Source organism: Alnus glutinosa, chromosome 9, assembly GCF_958979055.1.
Source record: "Alnus glutinosa chromosome 9, dhAlnGlut1.1, whole genome shotgun sequence".
Classification (NCBI taxonomy): Eukaryota; Viridiplantae; Streptophyta; class Magnoliopsida; order Fagales; family Betulaceae; genus Alnus; species Alnus glutinosa.
The window spans coordinates 3,029,146-3,052,532 of NC_084894.1; the positions used below are offsets into that span (position 1 = coordinate 3,029,146).

General features: G+C 38.1%; 2 protein-coding genes across 2 annotated transcripts; both read left to right on the forward strand.

The window, feature by feature from the left end:
* Positions 1-572: 572 nt before the first annotated feature.
* Positions 573-2,444, forward strand: LOC133877317 (extensin-2-like). The gene is made up of 2 exons (XM_062315573.1): positions 573-1,338; positions 1,984-2,444. The coding sequence occupies exons 1-2, from the start codon at positions 591-593 to the stop codon at positions 2,121-2,123; spliced, it is 888 nt and encodes a 295-aa protein (XP_062171557.1). The 5' UTR covers positions 573-590; the 3' UTR covers positions 2,124-2,444.
* Positions 2,445-13,521: 11,077 nt separating this feature from the next.
* Positions 13,522-15,844, forward strand: LOC133877315 (extensin-2-like). The gene has a single exon (XM_062315571.1). The coding sequence runs from the start codon at positions 13,558-13,560 to the stop codon at positions 15,568-15,570; it is 2,013 nt and encodes a 670-aa protein (XP_062171555.1). The 5' UTR covers positions 13,522-13,557; the 3' UTR covers positions 15,571-15,844.
* Positions 15,845-23,387: the final 7,543 nt, after the last annotated feature.

Below are 23,387 nucleotides of genomic sequence, written 5' to 3' on the forward strand. Positions count from 1 at the left end.
GTCGCAGGAGGCCTTCAATAATTATGGGACCAGTCACATCAAGTCAGAGAAGATATCAGACGTCCCCAATGGACAGTGCGCGTGACAAGGGCAAAATGGACATATAGCATGCAGGGATATAAAAGGGAGTAAAGAAAAATCATTAAAAGAAGGATCTATTATTCTCTCTCTTCTTCTCCCTCTTCTTTAGACACTGGACTGACTTGATCGTCGGAGGAGGCTTCGCCGGCCAACCCCCGGTGGGTCTTTCTTGTTTTGCAGGCCAGCACATAGAAGAGGGGACGTCTCTGATGATGCCACGTCACCGGCTCAAAAATATCATCAACAGAGATGCTGGGAAATTTCTCTACTCATATAGTCATATATAGGTAACTAACAAAATAATCATTTGGAGGTAACTATATAATTATTGGCTTCATTGAAAAGACGAAATCATTAATTGTGAGATATGGATGACATTCAAATAATTATACAGCCTGTTATAGGGATTAAAAAAAAACATCATTTTCAATAAAGGTTGTTGAGTTCACTATATAAAGGGTTAGCACCCATCGTTACTTTGCAAGTCTAAGTACTTATCTTTCCACTGCATGCTAGAGATGGGTACCTCGAGACACCGGGGCAGTTGGCCTCAACTGGTATCCGCAATAGCATTTTGCCTCATAGCCACTACTGTGGTGGCCAATGAGCCTTACATTTATGCCTCACCACCTCCTCCATATGTTTACAAGTCACCACCCCCTCCGTCGCCATCTCCTCCACCACCTTACCTTTACAAATCACCACCTCCACCATCACCATCACCACCACCACCTTACGTTTACAAATCACCACTCCCACCATCATCATCACCACCACCTCCATATGTTTACAAGTCACCACCGCCTCCATCTCCCTCCCCACCGCCTCCTTACGTTTACAAATCCCCTCCACCACCATCTCCATCACCTCCCCCTCCCTATGTCTATAAATCACCACCTCCCCCATCTAAATCCCCACCTCCTCCATATGTCTACAAATCTCCTCCTCCTCCATCACCATCACCTCCTCCCCCATATGTCTATAAATCACCACCTCCCCCATTTAAATCCCCACCTCCACCATATGTCTACAAATCACCTCCTCCTCCATCCCCATCACCTCCTCCTCCATATGTCTACAAGTCGCCTCCACCTCCACCACCTTCGCCTCCTCCTCCTTACATTTACAAATCACCACCTCCTCCATCTAAATCCCCACCTCCTCCATATGTATACAAATCCCCTCCTCCTCCATCACCATCACCTCCTCCCCCATACGTCTACAAGTCGCCTCCACCTCCATCACCTTCCCCTCCACCTCCCTATATTTATAAATCACCACCTCCTCCATCTAAATCCCCACCTCCACCATATGTCTACAAATCGCCTCCTCCTCCATCCCCATCACCTCCCTATATTTATAAATCACCACCTCCTCCATCTAAATCCCCACCTCCACCATATGTCTACAAATCGCCTCCTCCTCCATCCCCATCACCTCCTCCCCCATATGTCTACAAGTCGCCTCCACCTCCATCACCTTCTCCTCCTTCTCCTTACATTTACAAATCACCACCTCCTCCATCTAAATCACCACCTCCTCCATATGTATACAAATCCCCTCCTCCACCATCACCATCACCTCCTCCCCCATACGTCTACAAGTCGCCTCCACCTCCATCACCTTCCCCTCCACCTCCTTATATTTATAAATCACCACCTCCTCCATCTAAATCCCCACCTCCACCATATGTCTACAAATCACCTCCTCCTCCATCCCCATCACCTCCTCCCCCATATGTCTACAAGTCGCCTCCACCTCCATCACCTTCCCCTCCACCTCCTTACATATATAAATCACCACCTCCTCCATCTAAATCTCCACCTCCTCCATATGTCTACAAATCTCCTCCTCCTCCATCACCATCACCTCCTCCCCCATATGTCTACAAGTCGCCTCCACCTCCTTACATCTATAAATCACCACCTCCCCCATCTAAATCCCCACCTCCTCCATATGTCTACAAATCACCTCCACCTCCATCACCATCACCTCCACCTCCTTACATTTACAAATCACCCCCACCTCCAAGAGGCTATTAAGTTTAGATTTTTTTAACTATTGCAAGAGTATTTACTTTCCTTGGATGTTATAAATTTTTTTAGCGTTGTAATTTTCAGAAAAAAAAAATTAAAATAAAAAAACTGTATTTGTGTACAATAAGGTTCTTAAATGGAGATCCTTTAGGATCTATAAATATGAAGCACACCCATTGTTCCATTTTCCATAAGCAATGTAAGCAAGGAATTCAAGTTCTGAAAGGAATTCTATGTATTACTATTTCTATTCTGAACGACATAATGTTGTCATGCATTGTTATTCCAGAGCAGGCAAATAAATATTTTGTTGTTATTTTTCTTTCATTTTAATTAATGCTCCGTTTGTTTCGACGTAAAATGGTTTCCGTCGTAAAATATTTTGGACGAAATCAATTTCAAAAGAAATTATTTTCTCGAAAATATTTTTCGGCGTTTGGTTCGCACAAAAAATTACGAAAAGTGAAAATGCAATTGTCGCCGGAATCCGGCAACGATCGGTCGCCGTCGCCGAAATCCGGCGAACATATTGGGCCGGATCCGGCCAAAATTGCCGGATTCCGGCGGGACACCTCCAGGCCCGGTCAGATCCGGTCATTTTGGCCGGATCTCGGCAGGATCAGTGGCCGGATCCGGTCAGATCAGGCCGGATTTCGGCCATTTTGGTCAGATCCGGCCGGATCAGTAGTCTGATCCGGTCATATCAGGCCGGATTCCGGCCATTTTGACCAGATCCGGTTGGGTCAGTGTCCGGATCCGGTCAGATCCGGCCGGATCCCGACCATTTTGGCCAGATCCGGCCGGATCAGTGGCCGGATCTGGTCAGATCAGGCCGGATTCCGGCCGGTTTCTGTCCATGGCCGGATTCCGGCCAGATTCCGCCGCCATTCGGCGCAATTGTCGGATGTCGCCAGATTCCGGCGGCCGGCGGTATTCCGGCAGCCGGCAGTATTCCGGTGGTCGGATTCCGACGCCGACATTATTCTAGTGACTTGATGATGCCGGATTCCAGTGCTGCCTATTTTCGAACCACCGACTATTGTCGGATTCGGACAGCCAGATATCAATCGTGCGTGTAAGGACGAAGAATATAATTTTGAAAAACGATTTACGGTTTTAAAATCCGTAAATTGTTTTCCAAAAATTAAAGAAGGTTTTACGGTCAAACCGAAAATGATTTTCGTTGACCGTTATTTTCGCCCCTACCAAACACCGTAAAATATCAAAATCATTTTACGCTGAAACAAACAGAGCATGAGTGTTAACAACACAAACAACTTAGGGTAATTGATATCCTTCTGTCTATCATTTTGTTTTTGGCTTGGACCTTTTTACGTGGAAAAACGGGTTGATGGTACGTGTTGGATAAAAAAGGGAGAAGGAGAAAATTGTCTCTTTCGAAAAGAGACTGGTAAAATAGACATGTATATATGTAAAGACTATGAATGCCAAGACACTACCCAGCCGTATTCGGTCCTCTTCGACGCAACATAGAATCGATTGAAAACTTTAAGCCAATTGCATACAGTAACTTCGAAACATAACCCAAACTAATTAGGGGTGGTACCTTATTACAACTTAGACATAAGTAGATGCCAAAAAATCCCCCAAAAAAAAAAAGCTAATGTTGATAGAGGATAGAGCACAAAAAGATCGTGCAGTCACTATTATCGTAGTTGACGCCTTGCATTAACAGTACTCCCAGATATATCATATATGGAAGTCTATTAAATTTTCCTTAATTAACCTTTTAAACTTATGCCCATGACGCCATTTCTTTAAATTCTTTTTATATTAAAATCTTTTTCAAACTATTTCAACGGAATTTCATCGTAAATGAAACTACGTAAAAGTATGGCTGATCGATACTCAACGGATAAAAATATGCATGCGATTTAATCCTCTCACATGTATAATTAATTTTTTTTTACAGTAATGCACTTAGCCAAATTCAAAGATTCATGTAAAACATATCGATCAATGGCTCTCCAATATTGTGTACTAGTACACAGTATACTGTTCTTGTCCTTCTCGTGCGCCTGCATCAAGTTCTTCACCTCATGCTCCACCCAGTCTTCTACTCCTCCTGACAAATCCCTCACAGTACATGTTCCGGTTGAAACTTGAAATGGGTTAGTCATGTTTTTTCGATTTACGATCTTCTATATATATATATATATATATATATAATGGATTTGTCTCTGTTTCACTGGTTTTACTGCAGCTAGATGTTGCCTTGGTGTGTCATGTGTTTTCTTCATCTTTTTTATTTTTATTTTTATTTTTTATTGTTTGTTTGTGTCATTTTAGGCTTTTAGCAAACGTTTGATTTTTTTTTTTTTTTTTTGTCGACTTTGTTTGATAAAAAAATAAATATAAAAAAGCCGGAAAAAGAAAATAAATTGAAGAAAAAGGTCCAAGTAGCCTATATTTGGTTCATCTTTTGACCTTTTATTAGCCCAATTATTTGGCCTTTATTAGTCTTGTTTGATAACTCAAACCTATTTAAGGCTCATAGTTGGTCCCATTTATCGGTCGTATTTGGCCCATAGTTTGCTCTGCTTTGGTCCATTTTGAGTTTATTATTTTTAAAGGCCCAACTCCAATTACCGCCGCAGACTGCCACCAACTCCGCGTGATTTTCTGGCCATATATTCTAACAAAAGATTTGTTGTCCTCTCTAGGGTTGTGCAAAACCTGCATGACCTGCTCCGCCCCTCAGAACCTCGGATTTGGTATTTATTTTTATTTTTGCGGTTTCGAGTCCAAAATTGGTATACCCGTGTGGGGCGAGACGGGTTGTGGTTTTTCAAAATCCCAGAGACCCGCTTCCCCCCTACACCGCACCACAAGAGGAAAAGAAAAAAAATAAAAAAATCCCTAACCCCATTTAACCCTAGCGCATCGCTCCCCCCCCCCCCCCCCCCCTCCTCTCCCTCTTCATTTTTTTCCTCTCTTCACAACCTCCCCTTGCGCGATTGCTCCAATCTTTCCCTCTTCATCTTCTTCAACCTTCACCAAAACCCTAACTCAGTCACCCCCTTCCTAACCCTAGACTTGTTCTTCCTTTCCCGTCATGCCCGTACTCAGAGACCCCAATTTCCAGTCCTCGCCAAAGCTCTCTTGGCCTCGGCCATGGTCTTCCAGACTGAAATGCCTCCAGAGAAAAAGGGTGAGTGGTTCAAACTTCGCTATTCTTAGCAGCGGAATAGAGCTTTTGAATTGTTTATGTTTTGATGAAGTAGATGGTTTTTATAGTTGATTTTGATAAGAGTGTGTTTTTGGTTTTCAAGTTGTGAAACCTCAATGGAAAGTAGCGATAGATTTCAAGTGGATAAGGGAGAACAATGCGCCGATCTTCATCATCTTTACTCCCCACCCCGCCTTGCTGAACCCGCAGCCTCTACCCCACATTACCCTGCCCTGCACGACCCCTCCCCGCAACGGATTCACCTTTTTTTATGCGGACTATGGGTGAGAAATTCTCCACCCGCAGGGGTGCGGGGCGGGGGCAAAAAGGGCAGAAATCTGCCCCACCCTGCCCCGTGCCCATCCCTAGTTCTCTCGCACTATGCATATAACTTACACTTTGAATGTTCCCCAATTAATTCCCATTATTGCTGCTAATTTTTTCATCTAGAATCTGCATAGTTACAATTTTAGTTAAATCTTGGTCATTCCTGGATTTTGCAAGCTTAGACGTTGCTTGAAATTCATATATCCTGCTTCTATAATTAATTATGCCTTGCATCTTAAATTATCCAATAATCCCGCAATACAATCAGGATTTCCCATTTGTGCAAAAAATATTGAAACATGATTGTCTCTGATTGATACTTTGTTCGTGTCAAACATGGACATTATTGTTTGATCATGATCGAGCACAAAATTTTTTTAGTACTTCTAAAATTCTCAAAAAGCCAACCGCTGCATTATGTTTCTGTCGGTCCCGTTGCTTCTGCTAGCCTTTTTATTATTTAATTAGTTAATAGGAAATAGTAGATTAATTGCACATGCAGGCTAGGCCTTCTAAAAGCTACAAGTATATATGTCCCCTTACATAGATCAATTAAACCTGACATATGCTCAGGTTTCAATAATATAAAAAGAATAGAAAAACTCTACTAATAATGCAAAAAGAAATATTTTTCTATAGGTTTCAATTTTTTTATCTTTTTACTTTTGCGAGTCGACTCTGATAACCGCGTCCACTTTTAAGTCGACACTAATACTTTTTAATTTTTTCAATTTTCTTTTTTTAATTTTTTTATACGTGGTCATTAGTGTTGACCCCAGAGTCGACGCTAATAACCTATTATCAGTGTCGACTTTTTGGTTGACGCTGATACTTTTTATTTTTTTTTAAAAAATATTATTATTTTATTTATTATTATTATTATTTTTATTTTTTTATACAGGCTCATTAGCTTCGACCCTAGAGTCGACGCTAATGACCTATTATCAATGTCGACACCTATAAAGTCGACGCTGATAATAGGTTATTGGGGTCGACACTAATAGTTATTTAGTAGCATCGACAAAAGTGGATGCTAATACTAAAATGTCGTTGCTATTTCTCAACCCGCATGCATGAAGCAAAATTTTCCGCCCGATTATTTGCAACAACACATTGTTTTCGACGCTAGTAGTGACTGTTTTTTGGACAAGTAGCATTGACTATGGGGTCGAAGCTAGTAGTGTCAAAGGTCAACGCTGATAGTCGACTAAAGTCAACGCCGATAATGTCGCCCTAATGTGCGAATTTATTGTAGTGAGTATTTCTAAAATTGACAGGGACTTTGTTTTGATATTGTAAAATACATGCATCCTGTTTGGATGTTTGATGTGATTGCGTCAAGCTTTGTCCTGTATCAATTGGTTTATGTAGATGATTACTACTGCAAAAGCATTATATTGGTAATTAATATTAAGAGGCTATAAATGAGACAGAGAAATAGAGAATGTAACTATATATAGGTTCTTCAATCATTTAGGAAAACCACACTGTAATTTGAGAGCTCATAATTAATAACACCCCATTAAGACTGACAAATGACATGCAATATATGAAAAAAAAGAAAAAAAAGAAAAAAAAAAAGAAAGAAAGTATTTACATTCAATCAATTCTATAAGCTTGGGAGAACCTCCTCATTTTTTTTTTTGTGTTTTTTTTTTTTTTTATATTATAAGCTATTTTGGCATAGCAAAGCTACTCCTCGATCGTCATGCCTTCATCCTTTGGTTGGCCTCCTTGGAGAGGCTTCCTAAGAAAGATGTGCTCTACAAGCATGGTGTGTTATTGACTTGTCTTCTGTTCTCTGTGGTGCCCAAGAAGAAAACTCCCATAACCACCTCTTTTTCTTCAATCCATTTTATTCTACCATCGGGATTAGCTTCAATATATATTATGTTGTCAAAGATATATGGAACCGGGGCCGCCCTGTACGTGTAACACCCCAACTTTTAACCTCCTTTTTCTGTTCTTATTTCCATGCGGCATTACTATGACTTACTTTAAGAATAGCAATTGAATTATAACTATACCAATGGACAAATTGAAAACCACCTCATTACACTTATTCACATAACTACTGTAGGTATAACGCTGTTTATACTTACGTACATTCTACTGTTACATTGGTTCATACTTCATGAAACTAAACATATATACCAAAGATATTATTACAACCCAAAGCTAATTAAACCTAAGTCAAGCTTCGTCCAGGTTTCAAAGTTTTATGTCCTTTTGAACTTCTAACGATAGTAGTCCCAATTGTCAAGCTCTATTGGGCATGTGTCTTCTACAACTCTAAATTTTAACAATCTACAGGTGGAACTTGCAAGTCCAGCCACCTTCAGTAAGTAAATGTAATTAATCATGTTGTATATGTACGAGAGTTATTTTAAAAATTTATCTCTTTTTGTTAATGCAAGAAAATCCATTTTTACTGAATGTCTAAAAATGAGAGAATTTTTTGATTCCAATGTTTCCTGAATATGCAACATATAAATATAAATATTGTTACTAAACTACTTATCAAAAAAAAAAAAAAATTGTTACTAAACTAGTTCTCCCTTAGCAAACTGTGTCGAACTCACTTCCTTGTTCGACCTGTGGGTGCTGAATGTTCTCCCCCATTCAACTAAAAAGAGTCGAGCAGGTTTCCATCCCCCAACACAGCCCTTGGAGCTGGAAAAAAATCCTACAACTAAGGGATCTTGCTAAGTGTTTTGTTAAGTTTGAAGTAAGGAATGGCCAGAACATTTTTCTCTAGTATGATAACTGGCACCCTCTTGGATGTTTGTTTGACTGATTTGGGCATAGACTTTTGTATGATGCAGGGCATTCCATTGGCCCAAAACTGTCTTCTATTATTAGAGATGGTTCCTGGTTTTGGCCAACTGCAAGATCTGAGGTTCTTGTAGAGATACAAAGCAGGTTACCTGAGGTGATTCTGGGAGAGGTGGATAAGCCAATTTGGGGTACTAAAGGTGGACTTTTTTCTTGTGCAGAAACCTTGGAAGATTTACGACTGAAAAAACCGATTGTGGAGTGGCATGAAGTTGTTTGGTTTATAGCAGCTATTCATAAGCATTCTTTTTTCCTTTGGCTAGCTTTTCAAGACTCTATTACTACTAGAGAAAAGATGTGTAGTTGGGAATATAATGGTGATAGTCTCTGTCTTTTCCGTGGGTTCAAACTGGAAAGTTTGGCTCATCTCTTTTTTGAGTGTAGTTTTAGTAGAAGGGTTTGGAGATCTAGCTATCATGGCTGATTGTAAGGTGGTGGATCCTCCAACTGATTGGGAACTGATTGTGAGATGAAGTTCTATGTATATGAAGGGAAAAGGGTTGCTCTCTACAGCCCGAAAATTGTGTCTTGCTACTACGGTTTACAACTTGTGGATGCAACGCAATTTACTGCTTCATGGAAGGACTCCCAAAACTGAGGAAGAGATTCTCTCTAGAAACATATGGGAAGTTAATGTGAGAATTTTTGCTAAATTCTCTCCTCATTGATGGCTGATCTGGGTTCTGGAGCTCCTCTTGCTAGTTTGGCATGGAGATGTTTCTACAAAGTCTGCCTTTATGTTGGGAGGGCCTTTTTGTTTGTTTCTTGTGGGGCTTATTTGGGTGATGGTGGTTTGTTGTTTGTTGTTTTGAAAGCAACAGAGTTTGTTATCATTCTTGGGGGTTTGTCCCTTGCTAGGATGTTGAATCCAGTGTTTATTGGAGAGTTGTAAAAATTTGTGTTTGGGTTATAAATCTTTAATTCATCCAAAAAAAGAAAAAAAAAAAGAAAAAAAAAAAAAGAGTTGAGCGAATTACACTCTTCAACAAAGGCTCCAAATGACTGACCCAAACATATTGAGCTTGTTGAATGTCCTCCCCCATTCAAGCAAATGAGCATGCTACCCTACTCAAACTAGGGCTCTACGGATTAGCCCCATACAAATTAGATTTGTCAAGCAGACCACCCCACTCAACTATGGCAACAAATGATTAACCCCCACTACAACAAAAAAAAAAAGACCCTTTTTATTGTCGTCTTTTCTCTCATCATTTTATAAAAGCCCTGAAGCTAGGGTTGAGAATATCATTATTAATTAGCATCGTTTAACAAAAACAACGTGAATTTGACGGTATTTTTTACAAAATGATATAAAATTGTTTTAAGTTACCGTCACTTGCAAAAGAACAAAACTAATTAGCGTCGTTTACGAAAGGAAAAAAAAAAAGGGACGTTAATGACCGGTTTTTTAGTTGTGCCCATTTGGAGAGTGTTAAAGATAATATGTTGGTAGTCCCGCATTGTTAAGATAGAAGGCTCATTTCTATTCTCCTTTCTATAAATAAGAGAGCACTCTTTGTATTCAATTATTCAATAAAAGCAATATGTAGCTTATAGGGCTTTCGTGTGTGGATGTAGGCATACTGCCGAACCACCTTAAGTTTGTGTCTTTTATTATTTTCGCAAGTCTTTATTTTCTATTATTCCGCTTTATTTTATTATAGCTTTATGTTTTCTTTTATAGTCTTAGAGCTAATAGGCTAACGCCAATTGTTAGATTCTGGGCTAAGCCTTTTTTTTTTGTTTATATTTTCTGTAATTTATTTATTTCTAATTTTTTTTAGTTCTTTTATTTCCCTGGTATTTCTTGTTGGTTCAGATTGTTTTCACAATCACGAAACCCTTATTTTCTTTTATTTTTCTGTAATTTCCTTTTTTTTTTTTTTTTTTTTTAAGGATTGATTTCACAATCACGAAATCCTTTTAAGTACTGTTCCCTGGTTTCTTGCCCATGTCTCTCTGAGTCACAGAGAATAGCATTTTTTCTTCTTCTTGTCTCTATGTTTTAAGCTTATATTCTTAAGAAAGGCTTGTGCTTCTTCCTCTCTTTCCTTATTTTTCTCATGGTTCTGTCTCTAATCATCCCATTATATCATGCGGCAAAACCATATGAGACAGTAAGCAAGATTTTTCTTATTTTTTTTTTGTTATAAAAAAAAAAAAGGCGTCGAGTCGTTTTACCCAACGTCGTTTCTTGCAGAGTGGGCCAGTTTGTATCCACACCTTTGTACGTCCGAGATGTTACATAGAACGTGGCCGATTTGCAGCTCTATGACTTTTTCAGCCACATTGGTTAGGTGGATGTTTCTATCAATACAAAGGTGATCGTTTCTATCAATTAATACATTTTTCTATCAAGCTTTTCTGGTGGAGGGGATCGTTTCCCTTTGTATTTGATTTTATTTTGTTGTAATCTTATGACAAAAAAAAATGGAGAAAAATAATAATAATAAAACAAAAGACCAAAAAAAAAAAAAGAAAAAAAAAAGAAAAGAAAAGCCAATTGGCTTCAAGTGCCTCCTCCGGAGGCACGTCACTTATTTTTTTATTTTTTTATTTTTTTATTCTTAGTTTCAAAGTGTGGTTAAACCCTAAAGATTGTAAGGGAGATAACCAAAAAAAGAAAAGAAAAGGAATTCTAGTTCAAAAATTAAAAAAAAAAAAAAAAAAAAAAAGAAAAAGAAAAAGAAAAAGAAAAAAGAGCCCAAAATTGCCCACATTGTTTTGGCCCATTAATTGCTTACACTCGGCCTTTGTGGTATTGTTTCAAACCCAGGCCCATTTCAATCGATTGTTGACTTTCATATTTGGTCCATAGTTAGCCTATTATTTGAAATTTGGCATTTGTGGTATTGTTTTAAGCCCATGCCCATTTCAGCCCTCAGTTGGCTTTCATGTAAGGCCATAGATGACCCATTATTTGTAATTTGGCATTTGTGGTATTGTTTTAAACTCATGCTCATTTCAGCCCTCAGTTGGCTTCCATGTAAGGCCCATAGTTGGATCTTTCTAGCCCAAAAGTTGCCGATGTTCAAGAGCCAAATCCGGCGCCATCACCTTCTTCAGTGCTGTGTTCAAGAAGCAAACTCAAGATTTCACAAGTTTCCACCTTGAGTTTGAGGGGAAATGTTAAAAAGATAATATGTTGGTATTCCCGCATTGTTAAGATAGAAGACTCATTTCTATTATCCTCTCTATAAATAAGAGAACACTCTTTGTATTCAATTATTCAATAAAAACAATATGTAGCCTATAGGGCTTTCGTGTGTGGATGTGGGCATACTGCCGAACCACCTTAAGTTTGTCTTTTATTATTTTTGCAAGTCTCTATTTTCTATTATTCCACTTTATTTTATTTTAGCTTTATGTTTTCTTTCAGAGAGTACTACGTACCCCTTCTCAACTCCATGTTTCGACTTTATAATCCGCGAACAAACTGGACTTGCCTTGGGTAAACTTTCAAATTGTAAACTTTGTACTTTTCTTTATTCATAAAACCATTCTTTAAAATAACCTTTAAAAATATATTTGTATTTTTTTTTTTCGAGTGTTTGGACTTGTGCTTATTCTTCATATTTCTATCGCAACTACAAAACGGACATTTTTAGTTATGAATATTGTCGAAATTAGGCTTCGCAACAAAATTGAATATGAGTTTCCCACTAACTCTTAAATATTGTACAGTGAAAGAGAAATTATTACGAAATTTAACTCAGATTCAAACACGGATGATTTTTCAGGATTTAAAAAACCACCAAGTTCCATCTTGATGCATTATTGAGTTGAAAGTTAAAATAAATTACATATAAAACAATTATTTTATGTCTTTTTCTTTTGTTTACATTTTGTACGTTAAGTACATTGAATACATACTAGTTTTATTTTCTATATCATAAATTAATCTTAAATCATGACTGAAAACCATTCAACATAGCTAGTTATGGCCAATATATATTGACAAACTTATGATCAATCAGCTTAGAAAGCCCATGAAATTTGATGTTGTGTTTACCAAAAAAGCTGCATAGAAAAAACATAGTCGTAAACAAGGCTTGTATACCGTTCGATCAACAGAATTAGAATTTAATCCTCTCCAGTACTAGGCTTAAGTTAATACCAAAATTCAACATATACTGCCATGCTTGTAATAGCTTTTGTTTTACTATAGGCATGGAAAGATTGTTTTACCTTCCCATTTAATTTCGTTTGATGAAAATTCTGTGTAAAATTAGTTTACATGCATCCTTTATAAGATATTCTAGGTCTGTCATATCTTTATAGATCCACGTTTACTAAAAATTGTAATAAGTAATATTTGCTGAATCAAAATACTGCACCGACGCTTTTGGGTCAACTAATTAAAATAATCATTATAAAACGCTAACTAACACTCACATCTAGACCATAAGTTCTTATTTATTTTATTCGAATTAAAACAAAGTAAACACAAAGCAGAAAAAAATAAAATAAAAAAAGAGATCGAGCTAGCTGGGCGTATCATAGATAAATGCCAATCATAATTACAGAACCGACGGCTGGTCGAGTAGAGGAATATTGAGAGAAGATTGCAAGCTTACAAGCCCGGCCTTCTAGATGGAATGTGCACGAAGGGAGACCAAGTCTTAGTAGTAAAACAAGGACAGCAAGCTAGCATTTTGACTTAATTAGTTCCATTATTGGTAGTGTACCTATGTAGTAGTCCTACAGGTGCTGATTAGTCTGAATATATAGAACGTGCCTTCCATATCTGATATTTTTAACAAAGCAGCGGTGATCAACCAGCCAACTGATCTGTCCATCTAATTGACTTTGTTCGTGGAATCGAAATTGAGATCCTGGGAAACTTCATAGGTACGTAACTGAAAAAAATAATATCAACCTGGAGGTCACAACTGAGTGCTTTCATTGAATAAGACAACCATTCTGAGATTCGGAAAGACATTCAAAGAATTAATACAGGCTGTTATAGGGACTAAGCAAAAACATCATTTTCAACAATATTGATTGTACGTAGGTTGTAGAGTTTACTATATAAAGGGTTAGCACCCATCGTTACTTTGCAAGTCTAAGTACTTATCTTTCCACTGAATGCTAAAGATGGGTACCTTGGCACACCGGGGCCGTTGGCCTCAACTAGTATCCGCAATAGCATTTTGCCTCATAGCCACTAATGTGGTGGCCAATGAGCCTTACATTTATGCCTCACCACCTCCTCCATACACCGAACACGAACACGAACACTACTCACCACCATTGCTGCCAAAGCATGATGGACATGACGGACATGATGAGGGACATGGCGACGGACCATATTGGTACAAGTCACCTCCTCCGCCATTGAAATCCCCTCCTCCTCCTCCATCACCATCTCCACCACCTCCTTACATTTACAAGTCTCCACCCCCACCATCACCATCACCACCGCCTCCATATGTTTACAAGTCACCACCTCCTCCATCACCATCTCCTCCACCACTTTATGTTTACAAATCACCACCCCCACCATCACCATCACCATCACCACCTCCTCCATATGTTTACAAGTCACCACCTCCTCCATCGCCATCTCCTCCACCTCCTTACGTTTATAAGTCACCACCCCCACCATCCCCATCACCGCCTCCTCCATATGTTTACAAGTCACCGCCTCCTCCATCACCATCTCCTCCACCACCTTATGTTTACAAATCACCACCCCCACCATCACCATCACCACCTCCTCCATATGTTTACAAGTCACCGCCTCCTCCATCGCCATCTCCTCCACCTCCTTACGTTTATAAGTCACCACCCCCACCATCCCCATCACCGCCTCCTCCATATGTTTACAAGTCCCCACCTCCTCCATCGCCATCTCCTCCACCTCCTTACATTTATAAGTCACCACCCCCACCATCCCCATCACCGCCTACTCCATATGTTTACAAGTCCCCACCTCCTCCATCACCTTCTCCTCCACCAACTTACGTTTACAAATCACCACCCCCACCATCACCATCACCACCTCCTCCATATGTCTACAAGTCACCACCTCCTCCATCACCATCTCCTCCGCCACCCTACATTTATAAGTCACCACCCCCACCATCGCCATCACCGCCTCCTCCATATGTCTACAAGTCACCACCTCCTCCATCACCTTCTCCTCCACCACCTTATGTTTACAAATCACCACCCCCACCATCACCATCACCACCTCCTCCATATGTCTACAAGTCACCACCTCCTCCATCACCATCTCCTCCACCACCCTACGTTTATAAGTCACCACCCCCACCATCGCCATCACCTCCTCCTCCATATGTCTACAAGTCACCACCTCCTCCATCGCCATCTCCTCCTCCACCTTACGTTTACAAATCACCACCCCCACCATCGCCATCACCGCCTCCTCCATATGTTTACAAGTCACCACCTCCTCCATCACCATCTCCTCCTCCACCTTACATTTACAAATCACCACCTCCACCATCACTATCACCACCTCCTCCATATGTTTACAAGTCACCACCTCCTCCATCACCATCTCCTCCACCACCTTATGTTTACAAATCACCACCCCCACCATCACCATCACCTCCTCCTCCATATGTTTACAAGTCCCCACCTCCTCCATCACCTTCTCCTCCTCCACCTTACCTTTACAAATCCCCACCCCCACCATCACCATCACCACCTCCTCCATATGTTTACAAGTCACCACCTCCTCCATCACCATCTCCTCCACCACCCTACGTTTATAAGTCACCACCCCCACCATCACCACCACCGCCTCCTCCATATGTTTATAAGTCACCACCTCCTCCATCACCACCTCCTCCACCTCCTTACATCTATAAATCACCACCACCACCATCTCCGTCACCTCCTCCACCGTACGTCTACAAGTCGCCTCCACCTCCATCACCATCACCTCCTCCGCCATATGTCTACAAGTCGCCTCCACCTCCATCACCTTCCCCTCCACCTCCTTACATCTATAAATCACCACCACCCCCATCTCCATCACCTCCTCCTCCATATATCTACAAGTCACCGCCACCTCCATCACCTCCACCTCTTTACATTTACAGTTCACCCCCACCACCAAAAGGCTATTAAGTTTATATTCAACCTCTGATCTGAATGGGTATCATTGCAAGAAGAATTACTTCCCTTGGATGTTATAAAAAATTTTAGCTTTGTATTTTTCAGAAATTTGTCTTTAATTTGCGTACAATAAGTTTCTGTATTGGGGATCTTTTATGATCTTTAAATATGAAACACACATTGTTCCATTTTCCATACGCAATGTAAGCAAGAAATTCAAGTTATGAATGGAATTCTATGTATTACTATTTCTATTGAATGACAAAATGTTGTCGTTGTTATTCTAGAGCATTCTATTAATAAATATTGTGTTGTTATTTTTTTTGCACTTTTAGTGTTAATATAGCTATATTCCCAAACGGGTTTGTGTTAAACAACTGAGATTGATTGAAAATCATTTGAAAGAGCAACCTACGTAAAGTGGGTTATATATCTATATATATATCTTTCATTCTACCTATCAATTTTTATTTTTTTTGGTTGTTTTATGTGAAAAATGGGGTTGATAGTACTTGTTGGATAAAAAAGCGGGATAGAAGAGATCAATTGTCTTGAAGAGAGACTCCGATGAAAGTGATATGCATGTGAAGACTATGGATACCAAAACCCTGCCATGCTTCATGAATGTTTCTTGGGATAGCTTTGGGCCAACTTTGGGTTGCACTCACTCTTCATTTTAGGCATTCTAAGTACGTGTGTGCGTTGTGTGAGTTGAATCCACTGCCTTACTCAATAAAATGGTATTTTCTAAGTGGTTGAACGGGTGGCTACACAAACATCTACGGTTTTCTGTATCTAAAAAATGACACACCATGTAGTTAAACAATTGAGTGATTGACAACTTGTGTTGTTTCATCAACAAACGTATATCTTTAACAAAACAGTACTCTTTTTTTTTTTTTTTTGCTATTTTAGGAATTAAAAAGTAAATAAATATTGATTAACATGCAGAATTCTTGCTCGCTTAAGGTCCACCCGACCGGGCTCAAGTTTTTGTTTTTTTATCTCATTTATTTTCTTTTGGCTTATTTTCTCCCTCACCAACTATATATATATGGTTCCATTAATTAAGAACAACATTAAAAAAGAAACTATATGTAGAAGTCTCAAAAATTAATTTGAGGTATACTAAATCAAGTCTAATTATTGAGAAACACTTCATTTGAAACTCTATACAACTTGTTGACTAGGTACAAACCTCTGGATTTGTTGTTTTAAGTACATCTATCATAATGATTAAGGGGGTGTTTCGGAATTGATTCTTGGGATGGATCATGAATGAATTATACCGATCACTAAAATATCTTTTGGTGGGCATTGGGAGCTACTCAACCTTGATTTGGTTTCTAAAACATATAAAATAAGGAAAAAAATCATATTCAACCTCTAGGTTTTCATCTGATTTCAGTTTATGTTTTTGGTTTTTAATTTTAACAATAAGTCTTTATGTTTTGCCCAGATTTCAAGTAAATCCCTCTTTCACTTTATCATGAAAGGTAACAATTTGACATTGATTTGACCACGCGTGTCTCATTTAATACATCAGTGCCCATGTCAAGTGCCCAATATATGTACATCAGCAAGAGCAACAACATCCATAAAAAAAATAAAATAAAAATAATAATAATAATAATAAGAACCCGAAACATCATTAGTACAAAAAGCCAATCGATCTAAGAACCTCTAATTTGGCTTGAACTCGAGAAACAAAAACCTGAGAACCTCTTTTTACTTGAAACTTGAGAAACAAAAAACCCACCTCCTTACCTAGGCCATTCATTCTTCTTTGTCTCTGATGCGGTGTCTCACCAACCACTACAAAAATGCATGCAAATAGCCACGTGCAGTTTGACACGTGTACAGTGTCGTACACGTGTCAAACAGTTAGACACGTGCATTTTGACACGCGTGATACGCGTGTCAAATGTGCATGTTACGAACTGTACAATTTGACACGTGTATTAGAATACACGTGTCAAACGGTTTGACACGTGTATGAAAATACTCGTGTCAAAACGGTTTGACACGTGTATTATAATACACGTGTCAAACGGGTTGACACGTGTATTCTAATACACGTGTCAAACCGTTTTTTTTTTTAAAAAAAATTCTAAATTGTTAGCCACGTGTATGTATACACGTGGCTAAATGTATTGCTTTTAAAAAAAAAAAGAAATTGACACATGCAGAACCAGTTTCGAAACTTGTTATTTAAAATATTGCTAAAATATTGCTATTTAAAATATTGCTATTTAAAAGAAAATTGTTATTTAAAATATTGCTAAAATCAAAAATATTGAATATTGCTATACGAATTCGAAACACATGCAGAACCGGCCAGTTTCGAAACATATGTAGAACCAGTCGTCGTCCACTTAGAACTGGCCGGTGGTCCGGTATATACCAGAGACAGAGAGGCGAGAGGGTGAGAGAGAGCGAGAGACAGAGAGCGAGAGAGTGAGAGAGAGCGAGAGACAGAGAGCGAGAGAGTGAGAGAGAGCGAGAGAGTGAGAGAGAGCGAGAGACAGAGAGCGAGAGAGTGAGAGAGAGCGAGAGACAGAGACAGAGAGAGTGACGGAGAGCGAGAGACAGAGAGCGAGAGAGTGAGAGAGAGCGAGAGACAGAGAGAGTGACGGAGAGCGAGAGACAGAGAGCGAGAGAGTGAGAGAGAGCGAGAGACAGAGACAGAGAGAGTGACGGAGAGCGAGAGACAGAGAGCGAGAGAGTGAGAGATCGAGAGTGGGTTGGAGTGGCTGTGAACCTGCGTGAGAGGGAGGGCTGATCGGATCGGTGAGCTCAGGGGAACCCAGCCCTGCCCCCACCTCGCCGAGTTCCACTCCAGGAACGGCGCAAAGCCGTTACGGAACCCGACTGACTTCCGGCGGCTCCAGTGATCTTCCAGCGAAACCCGTGAGGAGAGGATACCAGAACCGCGACCCAGCCGGCCCTCCGGCGTGACCCCGCGAGAGACAGAGACAGAGAGGCGAGAGAGAGAGGTGAGAACGCGCAGAGAGAGAGAGAGAGCGAACGAGAGTTACGAGAGTGTATAAAAAAAAAAAAAAAAATTTCTTTTTGAATGCTCATCAGGTGGGCGCGGGATAACTCCCGCGCGCCTACCTACACCATTCCGGGACGTGTATTTAAATACACGTCCCCAATTGTTAAAATTTTATTTAATTAAAAAAATTATATTTAAAAAAAATAACATTTTGACACGTGTATTTAATACACGTGTCCAATTGGACACGCGTATTAAATACACGCGTCCAATTGGACACGCGTATTAAATACGTGTGTCCAATTGTTAAAATTCTATTTAATTAAAAAAAAATTATATTTGGAAAAAAATAACATTTTGACACGTGTATTTAATACACGTGTCTAATTGGACACGCGTATTTAATACACGTGTCTAATTGGACACGCGTATTAAATACACGCGTCCAATTGGACACGCGTATTAAATACGCGTGTCCAATTGTTGAAATTCTATTTAATAAAAAAAAAATTATATTTTGAAAAAATAACAGTTTGACACGTGTATTTAATACACGTGTCTAATTGGACACGCGTATTAAATACACGTGTCAAATTGGACGCGCGTATTAAATACACGTGTCCAATTGGACACGCGTATTAAATACACGTGTCAAATTGGACGCGTGTATTTAATACACGCGTCCAATTGTGGCGGCTGTACAATTAGACACGTGTCTCATAAGACACGTGTCAAATTGGACGCGTGTCTACAGTAACCAGTACTGTAGACACGCGTCCAATTGTCAGTATTTTTGTAGTGAACAGTAAGCCCCACATCTAGGTGCATCGTGTGAAGATCTAAACTCCGTGTCTCTCAACTTATGCTAGTAGATGTGAACAGTTATATCTCTCAACTCTGCGTCTTTCCTTTTGTATTCTTTAATTTTATATATATATAAAAGAAGAAGAAAAAGTAAAGAAAGAAAGATTTATTTATAATTAGAAGGTTAATAATAAAGTTGATGACATTACTGATTTCAATAGTGTTATCATTCGGATTTGTAAGATTTTGGACAGATGTTTTGGTTTTGCATAGCAAAATAGAGTGTTTTATGGATGTATTATATAGTTGTACAATGAATGACTTACGTTTACAATTTGCGATTCAAACTAATACTATACATGATGATCGTCTATCGAGTAATCTATATAAACTGTAAGATAAATACAACCTAAGGAAACAAGAACCATTACCCCAGAAACAACCAAATAGGTGTAAAGAGGAATTCAAAATTCGAAATATTTGCAGATATATATGCTATTTGTAACACCTGAAATTAATTAACTAGTAATTAACATATAGTATCATCGTAACCTCTCTCCAAGCTTATTTAACAGGTAAACAACCCGAAGAGATTGCCATTACTCCTCAAGATTGTAACCTTTTCCGTCAAATTCTATTCCATAATGATCTTACTGACATTTGCATTCTTCTCAACTCCACTTATAGCCATTTTCTTTTTTGTGTCTCTGCCACTTTCTCAACTACTCTCTATCTCTCAACAGCAATTAAGAACCTAACACAATAACATCAACACAAAGCATAAAATGATGCACTCTATTCACTTTGAAGACTTATTACTCATAAATTACCTAATATGTGCAAAAGTGGCTTGGTTTGGAAGCAAATGTATGCATGTACAGTATTTGGGCATAAGAAAGAGAGCTTGTAATACTAAATGCCCGTCAACCAACTCTAACTTAATTATTTAATTAAAGAGAAAATTCAATTTTCAGCAATAACTTCAAACCATACAAATCTATTAAACTACATTTAATTTGTACAGAATCTGCATATCAAGAATGAAGAATATATCTACTGATTTAGAATTAAAAATTATTTAAGAATATAACTCGGATTCAGATAGAACATAGATATAACTTTGTCTTTATAATATATAGAGATGTGTTTGTATATATGTGTGTGTAAAAGGACATTCTCTTCTATTAAGGAAAATGAAAGTGAACCTTAGCACGTTCATCTTCCATCTGTTCAAAATTGCATCTTATGCTCTCTGAGATAGTAGGCTTTGTAACATGCTCACTGGAGCTTAACATGTGCAGTCAACCTGGAGAGCATCTTTCATCTTCTCATCAATCTGGAAGAGTTAAATGCTTTGTCAATATAACATCAAACAAATAAATAGATAAAGATTCAATAAACAACAAAGGAAACACCAACACCACTAACATTATATAACACACAAGTGCATGGTATCATGATGCTACACAACTATATAAATGAGTATAAGTATGGGTAGCCTCTTAATAATGCTGGCAACTCAACACCTACATATGAAGGATTATAAGTATGCTACTTTTAACAGCACCGGAAAAAATTAAAATACTGTAAAGTTAAATAAAAAATCACAATATATTGTCATCAATGGCTTTAAAGGATATGTTCTGTTTATCATTTATACTTGATCAAATACATCAATATGTAAAGAAGATAGATTTCCTCTTGGAATAATTGTTTTTTCACTTGCTTATTTGTGAGAGATGTATCTATAATTTATAAGCGTATCTGTTACAAAAGGAATGTAAAAACTGTTTACATAAAATATTCAAAAATGGAATTTACATACTCACGCACTTGTTGAATTTTCTTGGCGTGGAAGATGAAAAATGGGATCGGGAATTATGAAAATGGGGTAATAAATCTGCCAGCTCATGTAACTACTTCAACTGCCTTTCATTTAACATGTCATCTTCTTGCTAACGTAAACTGTAAAAAAGAGAGAGAAGGATTTTGGTGTAGTGATGGGAGTTATTTAAAGGAGGAATTGATGGTAGACGTTGTGTGAGCTGAGCTCCATGCATGTTGTGATTTTTCTTTAATGGTTTGCTACTTTGCTTAGTTGACAGGACAAGAAATATTGACTAGACTAATGGTAGATACTATAGTTTTATTTTATAATTTTTCAATAATGCTGAGTGGCACTTTAAATTGAGGAAAACTTTACTTATTAATTTTTAAATTGTCTGCGTTTTTGTAATTACCCTATAAACTTACAAATTTTTTAATTTAATGTATTCATCTTTTAATTTCACTTATCCATTAGGATTTTTCGTTACATCATTCAAAAAATTTAAAATATCTATGTTTTATATATATATATATTCATATTCGGGCGTGTATATTTTTGTAAATTTTATTAAATTTTGACCAACGCTTAAATCTTACAATTTTTCTCTTTTTTTTTTTCTTAAAAAAATGAGGAGTATTTTAAATTTTTTGACACTCCTCCGTTATAATTCATTAAATTGAGAGTTTTTTAAGTTTAAAGAGTAATTGCAAATGTGATGAAAATTCAGAGGTTAAGTGAAGTTTTCCCTTAAATTAATTATTAAATTTTTTTTATTTAACAAATATTAATTCAATAATTAGTTAAAAATGTCACTTCAGCTTTATATGTTGATAAATTATATTAGCCCAATTGGCAACCACTCTTTTTTCTTTTTTCTTTCTTTAAAAAAAAAAATTCAAACTTATTTATTTGCATTACCAGACTACTTTCTTCATTTTTATTTTACAAAAAATAAAAAATAAAAAATAAAAAATAAATAAATTCAAAACTCCTCTCACATTTTATATCACATCAATCAATTTTTATTTTTCACTTTAAAAAAAATCAAACGTCTTTTTCTTCGTTAGCAAACAACCGATTTCTAACATTTTTCTTAACAATTGTAGTAATTAGTAGGGCTGTACAAACTACAAAACTAGGGGTACGCGTGAGCCAGATTGGGACGGTTGTACCTAGTTTCTCTTTGAGACCCAACAGCTTGCTACCCGCAACTTTTAGTCTCAATTCGTAAGATTTCGGGTATCACGGGACGGGGTGGGGTGGGATGGGACGGGACGTGACGGGTTTTTTGAAAATATGCTCTGAAAACGTTTCTGTGAAACGTCATGCGGCAGTCATTAAGCTGCCTTGGAATTGGAAAGATGTTTTGCCTGCAGGTTGAGATATCAATGTTTAAAACTTTAGAGGGACACATGGCAGTCATTAAGCTGCCTTGGAAACTTCATGCGCATTGGGAAACATCTTGCACCTCAAACCACACGTTATGCCTTTATCATGGGGAGCGATAAGGCAAAACTCTCCATCCCTTCATCTTCAATTCTTCAGACCATTTCCTCCCCTTAAGAGTTAAGACCATCTCGGCTTTGCTCTTGCTTCTTTTGTTACCCCATTTGGTTATGCACAATATTATCTGTGCATGTATAACAAAATGTCATGATTCAGTGATTCAAACGGCTTGATGTCCACCTCTTCAACTCTTTAGGATGCGCCTTCAAAGAATGAGAATTGATTTTTTCTTTTTTTCTTTTGATTAGGTTAAGGTTTGACGTTTTAGGAGAAAAATATGGCTATATATTACCCATTTGAGTGGGCGGGGCGGGTTTGCGGGTTTTAAAAATTTAATTTCCGCAATCCGCCCCGTATTTCGAGTTTTAAATATGATTAAGTGATAGGTTTCAATTGTAGCTATGTCACAGTCTTCAACCGTGATTAGTTGATAGTTTTCAACTATAGTTAGATCACAGTCTCCAACTATGAGTAGGTGATAATCTTCAACTATAGTTTGGATTCTTGATCTCTTGATATACTCTAAGTGCTAAAATAACGACAAGGTATATGCCTTTGCGACAAAAAAAATAAAAAATAAAAAAATTATGTCTTTAAGTTTTCGTACAATTTTAATTTGGACAATTAAATGTAGTTTTTTTTTTTTTTTTTTTTTTTTTTTTTTTTTTCTTTCTTTCTTAGAGTATATCCTTC

Excerpts from the sequence above, each read along its gene's own strand:
- LOC133877315 (XM_062315571.1), top strand. The coding sequence starts at position 13,558 with ATGCTAAAGATGGGTACCTTGGCACACCGGGGCCGTTGGCCTCAACTA.
- LOC133877317 (XM_062315573.1), top strand. The coding sequence starts at position 591 with ATGCTAGAGATGGGTACCTCGAGACACCGGGGCAGTTGGCCTCAACTG. Across the intron at positions 1,339-1,983 it reads TCCATCACCTTCCCCTCCAC|CTCCTTACATCTATAAATCA; the intron begins CTCCCTATATTT and ends AGTCGCCTCCAC.